We start from the raw sequence: 13,433 nt of genomic DNA, 5'->3' as shown, positions 1-13,433 counted from the left end.
ATACGGTGCATCCCTAGTATAAACATGCAGAATACACTTTTATTGCATGTCCTATTGCCCTTTCAATGCCATGGTCCTAATCCCAGTGCAGTAAAGAAGTCCGGCATCAGACCCAAAGTGAATGGTTCCACAACAATTTAGTTATAGTTTATATTATTCCACACCCCATGTCCACATCAGAAGAACAGAATAAACTTATTGCCAGGACAAGCAGCTACAATAGGTTTCTTTATTGTAAACAAACACACACACACAGAGTAACAGAAACTGTATTAGATATATAAATGCTTATAAATTACAATCAATGAAAGATGCATTACAAGCATATATAGACAGACAGAAAACTTGTGCTCAGCCCTCAGAGTTACACAGATTTTATGAGCAGGAATATGCCCCAATAGAATGAATGTTAACAATGGCTACATACAGAGACACAATGACTGTAAATATTTGGGGATGTCAAGCCCACACAAGCTGCTCTATAGCTTTGCCTCTCAGCTCTTTTAATTTACCATAGATATGGCAAAGTGATAGCTAGATAGTAGTTTTATATTCATTAAAAAATGTGAAGTAGTAAGTATTAGGACACAACAAGGCATTCCCTCAAACTCTGCAATACATTTTGAAAGAAAATAGACAATAATCCATAATTACAGTACTTTAAATGCCAAATGGGATAGCTGCATAAAAACAAAGCTAAGCAATTCATGCATGAAATTATTAGAATATAGAAATCAACCCCAGGCTTTAAAACAACTGTACAGTGAACTTTCCTTTTAACAGCCTCTAACAAATTAAATGTATTACAGGCACTACAGAGCCTCTCCAGTAAGGTTCATATTAAAAAGAGAAGATAAGAGACTCTTCTCAATATGAGCAACAAACACGAGCGCATGTCTATACAAAAACGGTTTGCTTTGGTTGAAGCTTTAAAGGCATATCTCATAATTATGCTGAATAGAAATTGGTATCTGAGGCCTTTGCTCTTAATCGGAAATAAAAAATATCTGCCAGAGCAAAGAAAACAATTACTGGGCTGTTGGTTTCTATAAATGATGACTATTTACACTGACAATACCACATTTAAAAAGACACAAGAAAGAGACGATATTTACAGTTACAATTGGTTGGTGTTGCAATACAGTTTTTTAATCACAATTGTAATAAAACCATTGTAGAGGCTAAAAACATTTCAGAATATCAAAAATAGTGCAGTTTAAAAACAGAACATGTAATATTACAAGTTCTCATTTACCGTAGAATTGAAAACTGCCTCAGAATGGCTGGACTTCTTTGTCATCTCCTCCTGCAAATAAACCCAAAACAAAGGGTAAGCTGCTGCAAGGAATTACCCTGAAAAGTACAGATGCAGCAAATTCATAATAATTGGATTTGGTCAAATACTGAATCCTCAAAAGATGTCGGTGAATCCAGAGCTGCATTCAATCCCTAAATTTGCATATTCATGTTGATAAAAAAAAAAAAACATCAATATTTTACAAAAAAGTTTCTTGCTCAGGTGTTCAGAGCTAAGGTCACATAAATCTAAAAATTCAGTTTGGTTAAACATGGGGAGGACCATTTAGTAAAGGTCAAATTTCAAATTCATGTGATTTTTTTATATGAAAATACAACAACTTGACTGGGAGGTTATTTAGGAAATAAATTTGAATGTCTAATACTTGATCAAATGGTTCTGACCCAAAAATTTGAATCGTATTTGATTCGTTAGTTTTCTCCGAAAATAAAAACTCAAATGTCAGGAAGGCTATTATTAACATCTCCAAATGGCTCAACGAACCTCTGCCATTGACTTGTCCGTGGACTCTGCAGGTTTTAGGTGGTGAATATTCGAATTAAAACGGTTTCCATGGTCGAGGTGTGAAATCTCACATTCAAATTGGGGGATTAAAATTTGTATGTGCGAATTTTGACACCAAAAAAATTCGAAAATTAAAATTTACTATGCGACCCTTAATAAATCTGCCCCTTAGGGGTCAGCCAAATTCAAAATTGTGTATATCCCTTTTAATAAGTAAACATAACAAATAGTCCTACCTACACAAACACGAGAAAAAAAATGAGCCTGCATAATAATTTACTCCACTTTCCATGCAGTGGTATGTCTTTCATTTCCCAGGAGTACTGGGGTGTTTTCTGAACAAAGATTTTTTAGTGATGCAGTATTCAGAAAAATTTTTTGGGTAGCCTTGTAATTTTGCTAATTTGAATGCATGTAACTGCTCAAAACTGATTACTGGTAACACCAAATTGGTTGGATTAGCTCATTAAGCCTTGAAGCTATCTCAGAGGTTTAAACTGTCAGTTTCAACTGTAAGGAATGTAATCAGGAAAGGCCACAAGCACAGTTACTGTAAAACCCAGGTCTGCCAGGCCAAGGAAAATAAAGGAGCAGCATATGCGGAGGATTGTGAGAATGGATACAGACAACTCAAAGATCTCCAAAGACCTGCAAGAACATCTTGCTGCAGATGGTGTATCTGTACATCGTTCTACAATTCAGCGCAATTTGCACAAAAAACATCTGTATGGCAGGGTGATGAGAAAGAAGCCTTTCTGCACTCTCACAACAAACTTGTTGTATGCAAAAGCTCATTTAGACAAGTCACAGTCATTTTGGAACAAAGTGCTTTGAACTGATGAGACAAAAATGTAGTTAATTGGTCATAACAAAAATCGTTTTGCATGGCAGAAGAAGAACACCATAATCCAAGAAAAACGACTGCTAGCTACTGTCAAATTTGGTGGAGGTTCCATCATGCTGTGGGACTGTGTGGCTAGTTCAGGGACTGGGGCCCTTGTTAAAGTCGAGGGTTGGATGAATTCAACCCAATATCAACAAATTCTTCAGGATAATGTTCAAGCATCGGTTACAAAGTTGAAGTTAGCAGGGGTTGGATATTCCAAAAAAACAAGGCATTTATGCAGAGGGAGAAGTACAATATTCTGGAATGGCCGTCACAGTCCCCTGACTTGAAGATCATTGAAAATCGATGGGATGATTTGAAGCAGGCTTTCCATGCTAGGCAAATTTAACTGAACTGGAAAGATTTTGTATGGACGAATGGTCAAAAATACCGCCATCCAGGCACTCATCAAAGGCTATAGGAGGCGTCTAGAGGCGGTTACATTTGCTAAAGTAGGCTCAACAAAGTATTGATGTAATATCTCTTTATCGTTAGGGTGCCCAAATGTATGCAACTGTCTAATTTTGTTATGATGCATATTTTCTGTTAATCCAATAAACCTTATGTCACTGTTGAAATACTACTGTTTCCATAAGGCATGTTAGATATTAAAAAGAAGTTGCTACTTTGAAAACTCAGCCAATGATAAACTCCAAAGAATTAAGAGGGATTCCCAAACTTTTTCATATGACTGTATATATTAAAGGACAAGGAAAGGCAAAAAAATAAAATCCCATTTTTACTTTCTTTAATGAAAAAGAAACCTATCTCCAATATACTTTAATTAAAAAATGTGCAACGTTTTTATAAGAAACCTGGCTGTATGCAGTGAAATTCTCCCTTCTAGTGATGGGCGAATTTATTCGCCAGGCGCGAATTTGCGCGTTTCGCCGCCAGCGAATAAATTCGCGAAACGCCCACGAAAATTCGGGGGAAAAAACGGACGCCGGCGCCGTTTCGCGAATTTTTCGATGTTTCGCGAAATTCGCAAATTTTTCGGCTAAGCGAAATGGCGCAAATTCGCCCATCACTTCATTTACTGCTAAGCAGGGAAACAATCATACTTATGAACAGCAGGGGGAGCCCCCACCTTACTTACCAGCCATGCAGAATTCAAGCAGCTTTGTTTATGACGATCCCTAAGCAGCCCAGACCACACTGAGCATGTGCAGTGTCAGGGTCAGGCAAAGATGTTTAACAAAGTTACAAGATGACAGCCCCCTGTGGCCAACTTTGAAAGCATAAATCATTTGTTTGATTAGGCTTTGTGGTGCAGTAAGCTCATGCTTATATTTAGTATACAAAATACAGCATTTCTAGCCTTAATATATTTTAGACTTGTCCTTTAAGCTATAGTAACATGGCTAGACTGTCATATCATACAAAGCTTAGATCATTGGGAAGTTGCAATTTTCTGCTTAATTTATAGAACTGAAAAATCAAAACAGGTTATGCATGTTTCTCTTGTCTGAAACAGCAGATCAAGCTTGCACAATGGCATAGAAAGGAAACAAAGTGAATTAAGCAAATTTAATTAATAAAAGTAAATACACAAAGTGTATTTGGGCATCTAACTTCTTGTACTAAGCACAGAACGCTAAGCACAACTCACAGGCTTACTTATATAGGGAACAACATACACCACCTGTCACATTGGTTAAAATGATGGCGAGTCATTTGCATTGATTATACTGTAAGTACTACTGTAAGTAGTAATGGTCCGCTGAATATACTAGAACTATGAGGTATTTCCCTTGTTTTGTTTGCTACTTTTAGTGTGCCATAGCCCTAAAAACTCCTCCAAGCACTTTCCCTATATAGTGAAAGTGATAGCTCAGTTGCTGGTGGCTGCCACATGCTGTAACGGCAACTTCTGAAGCCTTATTTCTTACCGGCGTGTGTCCTTCTGCACACATTTTGTTTTGCTTGCGCATGTCTTTTTTCGATCATGTACGTGCGTGTGTCCGTTTTGCATGTGCGTGTCTTATTTGCGCACACGTGTGCCTATTGGGTGCTGCGATCTTCCAGGTTGCCTAGGTTGGCTGGCGCTGATTGGCCTGCATAATTTTATTTAATTATCAAATACAGATACATTGCTTACAGTGCCTCCACCAAGCCATAAACGAGCAAATTAAGTAAAAGTGGACTCAAAGAAGAACCATGCAGCATGCACACTCCAAACAGAAACCAAATGGAATGACCCTCTCTAGATGATCCTGTAGCCAGTTTACTATCCATGCAACATTACCAAAACTAACAAACCTTAGATTAGAAAACAAAACTTTTATGCAGAACTGTTTGTAAAGCAAGTAGATCATGTCCACTGCGCACGCTGCTGTCCAAATTCTGGCAAACCAAATTTGCCTCCTAAACTCATAGGCAATAATAATTGCAATATGTTGCCTGTTTCAATCTGGGTTTAAAATCTTATCTTTAAAAATGGTCCCTTTTTTGGAACTCCTCCAATTTGTAATTTTGTTTTGGACTCCTATTAACTTCTTCCCAACTTACTTAAGACAACATTTCTTTCCTAATGAAATACATTTTGAAATTCATGGTCATTTTAAATGGCAATCATTTTCTATTCTTTTTTTTGTAATTGAAAACCTCATGCCCCAGTGGACAGATTTCTTTACTGCTCACTGTTCCCCATGCCCACTTTAAAATCTCCTCTAACTTTATAGTGATGCTTTCCCCCAAAATACATCAATGAAGTGCAGCCCATTCCTTGCAAACAGCCTGTAGACCCCCATGAAGTCTCACCTTTAAAGGAACACTTCAGTGTAAAAAATAAAAACTGTGTAAATTGATGGGCTGTGCAAAATAAAAATGTTTCTAATATAGTTAGTTATCCAAAAATGTAAACTATAAAGGCTGGAGTGACTGAACAGAACACTAATTCCTGCTTTTCAGCTCTCTAACTCTGATTTAGTCAGCGACTTTAAGAAGGGCCATGTGGGACATTCAGTGAGTTTACAATTGATCCTTAGCATTCAGCTCAGATTCAAACAGTTATGACCCATGTGACCCCCCCCCTCAAGTCACTGATTGGTTACTGCCTGAAAACCAATGAGTGGAAACCAAGAGAGCTGTCACCATAAGAAATAATTCACAATCCAACTTGATATGATAATCAAAATAAACTTCACTTACAGTTTAAGAATTATTTATTTAAATATAGTTTTTTTTTTAGTCTTGGAATTCACAATCCAGCAGCATGCAGGCACAATTTTGTAGAAATGGTTATTAACGCAAGCTTTGCGTCAAAATCTTACTTATATGACACAAAGGGGGGTCTGATACCCCTGCCCATGCACTGGCTACGTAATTAGATGGTGAGGAGAGAGGGGGAATATGGGGAGTGCAGTGAAATCTAGGAAGTGCTGAATGGAAAGTAAAAGTAATTGCCTGCCCCATCCCTAAGGCATAGAAGAGGGGCAGGCAATATATGATTGACAGCTGGGAGTTTTACATGAGTTTATAACAGTTATGGATGTTTTAATAAAAAAAACAAAACAAAAAAAAAAAAACATTTAGGTTATAATGTTTAATTTGAAAAAGAATGTTCTGCTTTTCCTATAACTTTGCCATAAGTACCAATGTGGTCCACAACTGCTGATTCTTTTACAGCCTGTCTTATTAATCTGTCCACTTGCTCCACATTATGCAGAACCCTAGCATCAGATATTTGGCCATGCAGGGTCCTTGAGACAGATTACTCTATTCATCATTCTAACAAAGGAATTCCTTCCCCTGAGAGTCAGCTAGTTCCATTCTAATTTCATTATTAGTTAATTATATTTGTTTTATTGTGAAATTGTTAGATTTGGTTAGATTGTTGCGTTCAAAGATATGGTCAAAGCTGCAACCAATAATAGGTATGACTGGTCTGGGAAACTGTGGATTTTGGCCCTTACTAATAGAATGGGCATGAAATAATCAGGTATTTACAGTATATAAAAATGCAGGTCATACCTTAAACGCTGAATAGCTGCCAGGCTGGCTGGAAAGCCCACATGACTGTTTGTTACTGTCTTGCAGTGGTGTTCTCCCTGGTGTATCTCTAGTTTTCACTGGAGTCTGTAAGGTAAACTATATGAGTACAGTTGTTCACAAAGCTACACATTTTTTTATAACTAGAATGCCTTATGAAATTTGTAAGTATTAAATGGGCATGTAAATGGTTGAATTAAGCTAAAAGTACCAATGTACTCAAGTTTGCAATTTCAGCAATCTGGTTGCTAGGGTCAAGTTTACCATAGCAACCATGCATTGATTTGAAAAAGAGACTGAAATGTGAATATGAGAGGGCTTGAATAGAAAAATGAATAATAAATAATAGCAATAGTAGCAATTGTTTTTCAGATGCCACCATCTGAAAGCTGGATAAAAAAAAAAAAAAAGGGGGGGCAAATAAAAATACGAAACGTTATCTTAAAGGTTAACCACCCCTTTAATACAGTACATTACTATGCACATAACATTTCTGTAGACATCCACCCTATAGTAAGTGACCTAGTAATTTGCCAGTTGTTGCCTTGAGATGACACCCTCTATCCCACCTACAAATTGTAAGACTGCTCTAACTGTGCACGCACCAATACGGCGCTAACTTACAGAAGATGACCGGAGATCCAGAGGGTGGAGCCCATGAGTTTGCTGCGCTTACTCTGCACCGATACGTGAGCAAACTCTTAGGGGTAGTTTCAAAGCTAGCTAACTATGCAGAAGGGAACCATGGAGGGAGGGAGGAATTTACTTCTCCTTTAAGAACACCCAGTTCTAAAGCATGTTAAACAAAACACAATCAAAATTTCACTATAAATTCACAATAACGCTTCTATTAAATCATCTGGCAAAAAAATAAACATTTTTGAGCACACATTTCACAGAGGAAGACTGTAAAACGTAATGCTACAATTACTTCATGAAACAGCAACAGCTTCCACTGTACAATGAAGCAGGGGACAAGCCTTGTAATGGAACAAAAATCAATAATTGCAGTTTTATCTTGCTTGTATCATGCAAGTATGCCCATCTCCCAACACAGCAAAAAGCAATCCATTTTCTGATGTCCATCTTAGCCCTTAACCAATTTTCATCCTGCCCTTACATGCTTCCCATAGTCCTCAACAACTTTACTTATGTTTAGGGCTATGACACACCTGGTAGCCTATTTATTAAACCTCAATTTTTTCTGGTAAAGTCTTTACAAGGAAAAAAAGTTGAATTTTAGAGGGGAAAAAACAAATGTTTCTAGATTTATTATGCTCTGAAGCTGCTAAAAATCAGAATCTGAAAATACTCCAGCTAAAACCCATTGAAATTGTGTAGAAGTCAATGGCAGATGCTCTCTAACAATTGAAACATGTTTTTTACCATCAGGATTCTCAATAGTTTCAGGCTGTTTACTGTTTACTTTAAATAACCTGATAAATTAAAGTCGTTGCGGTGACAATTTGACAAAATTACGTTTTATGGGCGACAATTAAAAAAAAGTTGCACAAATCAAATTGAAGCACGATTATGTCGATTATGAGGTTTATTGATAAATTAAGGGGACTTGGGAGTTTTTTTTAATCAGTGAGAAAAAGTTTCAGTAAATATACCCCCCCCGTGGTGTTTCTGTCTTAATTTTGCTAATCTCTTCATACTATTCAAAATCTGCTCCTAATTGTTTTAAGGAACAGTAACACCAAATAATTTCAAAGTAATTCAAGCATAATGTACTTTCTTCCTGCACTGGTAAAACGTATGCCATTGCTTTAGAAACACTACTATAGTTTATATAAACAAGTTGCTGTGCAGCTTTGGGGCAGCCCATTCAAAGCACATGTTACATAGCAGATAACAGATGCACTCTGTAGAATCCCATTGTATCATACTACAGAGTTTATCTATTATCTGCTAAGTAGCCTGTGCCTTTTTTTAGCTTGAACGGCTTCCCCCATGTCTACACAGTAGCCTATTTATATAAATAGTATATATAGTAGTCTTTCTAACGCAGACACATATCTTTTACCAATAGCAACAGTACATTTGCATTACTTCAAAAGTCTTTTTTTGGTATTACGTTTCCTTTAAGGACCAGTAACCAAAAAAATTAAAATGCTTTACAGATTGTGACTGGTTGACTGGAACCTGAAAATACTATATTTCTTGGCAACAATAATCTTAATCTTAGAGGTGTGAAGAGCAGTGAATACATGTCTAGCTCTTGTTAAAGGAACAGTAACATCAAAAAAATGTGTTTTTAAAGTAATTAAAACATAATGTACTGTTTCCCTGCACTAGTACTCTGTAGAATCCTGTTGTATTCTATTAGGGCTAATCTGTTATCTGCTACGTAGCCTGTGCCTTTGTTCCTTTTATATCTTAAATGGCTGCCCCATGGCTATTTCTTTAAAACACTTTTTGGTGTTACTGTTCCTTTAAGCACACATTAATTGCATTCAAGAGTTTATCTGTTATATGCATGGGAAATGTGGAAGTTGATCATGGCCTTCATTGCAAAAAGGTAGCTTATTTAAATAAATTGTAATTTATTGTATTAGTTTTAGCTGGAGATAAAAGGCATTTACAAGATGTGATGAGTGAAAATTTTCACCACATTTCGATGCGAAAGGGACGGGGCGATAGACTCCAATGGGTGAAATAATGCATCGCATGTTGCCCATATATTTCAATGCATTTGGAGAATTAGTCGCCTTTTCGCAGATTTTCGGCAAATCGGGTCAGAATTGCCCATCTATAGTGATCTGTTCTAAAGGGGTTATTAAATAATGACTTACTAGGTTGTCCAAACTTCTGCACATTCTACTCATTTTACATTCATAATAGTGAGCCAAATCGAGCAAAAAAAAAAAAAAAAAAACGTTATTCGTATGGAGTACTAAAGCTAAACATTCAAAGAGATCTATCTGCTTTCGTATGCAGCTGGACCCCGTCTACTCTCATTTTAGGTCAGTCTCAACGGAATTAAAGGAGAAGGAAAGCCCCAGGGCGCAAAACCCCTCCCCCCCTCCCCTGTGTTGCCCCCCTCCCTCCTCCCCCCTGGCCTACCTGTCCCCCTGGGCAAATGCCCCTAACTTGTTACTCACCCCTCTGCGCAGGTCCTGTCCACGGAGTTCACAGTCGCCATCTTCTCCCACGCGCGTCTTCTTCCTGCTCTGACCGGCGTCTTCTGGCGCATGCGCAGTAGGAACAGGTACCGGTACAGCTCTACTGCGCATGCGCCGAATGTCACAAAGTTTTCCGATTTCACTTCGTGACATTCGGCGCATGCGCAATAGAGCTGTACCGGTACCTGTTCCTACTGCGCATGCGCCAGAAGACGCCGGTCAGAGCAGGAAGAAGACGCGCGTGGGAGAAGATGGCGACTGTGAACTCCGTGGACAGGACCTGCGCAGAGGGGTGAGTAACAAGTTAGGGGCATTTGCCCAGGGGGACAGGTAGGCCAGGGGGGAGGAGGGAGGGGGGGCAACACAGGGGAGGGGGGGAGGGGTTTTGCGCCCTGGGGCTTTCCTTCTCCTTTAAATCGTAACAGCTTAAATAATTTTCTTTTTCTATTAATTGTGAGCCAAATTTAGTTAAAACCTTATAAAGTTAAAAAAAACTTGCAAGTTATTCATCAGTCTCCCCATACCATAACAGACAGTGAGCAGTTTTAAATGGAACATTGTTCAGTTTAAAAGATAATTTCCATTATATGGGTACACCCTAGGACACATCCACCTTTGAAAAAGCTGTTCCTAACCACTTCAGCTTCTTTCAAAATATGGGATATCTACCAGTTTTAAATTAGATAACTTAAAAGCAGGCGTACATCCACTCCATTCTATTGATGCTTTTCAATATACGATTTCATATCTTAACCTTTCCACTTGTAAGAGAGCAGGTATTGTTAAATATGAAGATCTTTTTTATCACAATATAATCCAAACCTTCACTCAACTGTGAGCATTTTTTGCCTACCTGCAAATTACTACTTATTTGAAGTCTCGGGACATTTGCAAAATTAAACCAATGTCAAAAGTACAAAAAAAAAAAAAAAAAATTCACAAAATTTTATGCAACCTTACTGGACAACAATACGCAAAATATGGATATACATATAAACAAATGGGAAAAAGCGCTGTCCTGTACGACAGATCCAATAGATTGGAGTAACTCTTTTCTCACACTCAATATGACTACACACTCCATGAGCCTACTGGAAACTAGCATCAAAATAATGTATGGATGGCATTTAGTACCGACAAAGCTACACAGGATATATCCCAATACCTCTACAAATATATGCTGGAGGAATTGTGGACATATAGGAACTTTTACTCATATATGGTGGGAGTGTCCACTATTACAAACATATTGGAAATTTATATTTGACACCGTGGAATAATAGTACCTATTCAGACGTTTTTTTATTTCCTTAAATCCAGAAATGCTATTGGACCTAATGTTTGGTTTTATTATGACTTATAATACTTATTTCTTAATTTCCTTTTTTTGGTCGGTACCTAACACTAGAGCATTGTTTTTGTTTTGTTTTTCTCTTTTCTTTCTTTCTGGTAATCTACCGGTACATAGTAGATTAAAATACATGCTTTAACTTATTGTATTGTTATGAAAGTAAAATGTAAGAAATGATATAACAACAATTTAAGTACAAACTTTCTACTAGGTTGGGTTTTTTCTTCTTCAAATGTAGTTAATATTCTAAATTACTAAATAAAGGAAAAATGTAAGTAAAAAATAAAGAATCTCCAACATCTGAATTAGTAGTTTGCTAAACTTCATTCTAACTGCATGCAGGGGAAAAAGTGATATCATAAACATTCATAATAAACAGAAAGTGATATGCTAAATGCATGAATCAGGCAAATTCTTATTAGTTATACAGTTGTCTGAAAGCTCTCATTAATGCAAATACATATTCCTGGAAGGTAATACTAATAAATTACCATGATAAAATGACTACTGTATAGATTTTAAATGGACAGCCGTCTCAGCTGAATGCATTACAATATTTTACATATGTGTTGGTTGATACACAAAATGAAGAAGAAACAAAGTTATATATTTACTAACCTTAATAGTAGAAAGTGGTATCTTTCCATTTAATGACTGACTTGAAGTTGAAGAGGATGTGCTGGAATTACTTACAGTGGTTCGAGACATGACAGAATTTGATGTTCCATTAAGCTTCAAAAATAAGCATTTGGAAGGTCAAATTATAGCATAGACAAGAGGTGGATAAGGACAGACACTTTCATGGTTATAAAAAAGCAGGCTATATGCGTCTCTGCTACAACTGGTATTAGTTTTTACAATTAGATTACCAGTGGACCAGACTCTCAGACATACTTCAACCTGCAGCACTGTATGCTTCGACACTTGGCTTGGGGGCTTGTACAAAGTGTTGATAAAGAAGTACAACTGTAAATATTACATACAAATTATGGGGGGGAGTGGATCAGCAGGCATTATTTACAGGTCACCTGTTTAAAAGCAAAAATCTTATTGGTTTCTGTAACTGTACATACTTTGTGGCACTTGTATATGGGTGAATGGGTAGCAGTTGATAAACAAAAATTAAGTCTTTAAGACCAACATTAACATACCGAGGAGAAGGAAAGTATCCCCCCCCCCATGTATTTGGTTTTTTTTTTAAACTATAGTGCAGGAAATGTTTGTAACGTTTCCAGATATGTTCCTGAAAGCAAATACAAATTGGAGGCACTTCTGCTTACTTTTCGAGTTTTATTGCTAGGTGTACCCTGTATACAGGATCCTGCTGGGCGCTTGATTGGGGTCTTGAAAGGAGTGTGCTCTTCTTTCTTGAGGCTCTGTAAGATAAACAGTTACTTTTGTTAAATTAAAAATACAGTTCAGAGAAATGCAGTTCCGTTTTTCCTCAGACATTACACTAAATACAGGCCTTTTGCTTAGTTAACATTGAAGTTTAATTTTCACCTCATGTCCCCTCTTAACTGAATTTTCAACTCATGTAACCTGTCACTGAATTTCATTAGAGGCATCAATTATAACTGATACAATAGTTGCTAACATAATGCAGAAGCTGCTGAGAATGCATCATTTAATGTATCGCTGAAACCGTATTTCAGCATGGAAATCCTCTCTGCAACTGGGTCAATATATTGACTCTGGGTGCATGCAATATTATCCAGCAAAATAGGGTGATTTTAGTTATTTTATGTCAGCCCAGAACTATAAATAATATACAGTACATCATGTAGAGCAAATTCTGTGGAAACAAATGGAGCAAATATTGCTAGTGTGCTGTAAAAAGCATAGATTTCACATTCTAGTCCTTAATATGATGTTCTTTTGTTTGCTGAGGTGATGGCTACCCTTGGGGGAATTGGAACAGGTGGTTCAACCTGAAGGCCAATTAGGGTAAGAATACAGGAATGTGGCCATTTATTTGCCCTTCAAGATACAATGGAAAGCTAAGCTTGAAGGTCACTTGAGGTATGGTTGGGCTATAAATGCTCATTTGCTGCCCTAGATATTCTAGAACAGGAATCCCCAACTTTTTTTTTACCTGTGAGCTACAGTAAAATGTAAAGAGAGTTGGGGGAGCAACACAAGCATGAAAAAGTTCATGGGGATGCTAAATAAGGGCTGTGATTGGCTATTTGGTAGCTCCTATGACTATGTGCACTGGCAGCCTACGGGAGGCTCTGTTTGCCAGTAAACCTG

General features: G+C 37.3%; 1 protein-coding gene across 4 annotated transcripts in view; it reads right to left on the bottom strand.

The window, feature by feature from the left end:
* Nucleotides 1-215: 215 nt before the first annotated feature.
* The window catches only part of prc1.2.S (protein regulator of cytokinesis 1, gene 2 S homeolog), a 32,088-nt gene continuing 18,870 nt past the window's right edge, over nucleotides 216-13,433 (bottom strand). The window contains 4 exon segments of one of the 4 annotated variants that reach the window (NM_001086128.1): nucleotides 216-1,306; nucleotides 6,684-6,788; nucleotides 11,799-11,912; nucleotides 12,461-12,556. In NM_001086128.1, coding sequence (NP_001079597.1) covers nucleotides 1,238-1,306; nucleotides 6,684-6,788; nucleotides 11,799-11,912; nucleotides 12,461-12,556 — 384 coding nt within the window. In that variant the 3' untranslated portion in view covers nucleotides 216-1,237. 4 annotated transcript variants of the gene reach the window in all.

The sequence above is a fragment of the Xenopus laevis genome, chromosome 1S (genome assembly GCF_017654675.1).
Source record: "Xenopus laevis strain J_2021 chromosome 1S, Xenopus_laevis_v10.1, whole genome shotgun sequence".
Classification (NCBI taxonomy): Eukaryota; Metazoa; Chordata; class Amphibia; order Anura; family Pipidae; genus Xenopus; species Xenopus laevis.
This window is presented reverse-complemented; position numbering and strand designations above follow the sequence as displayed.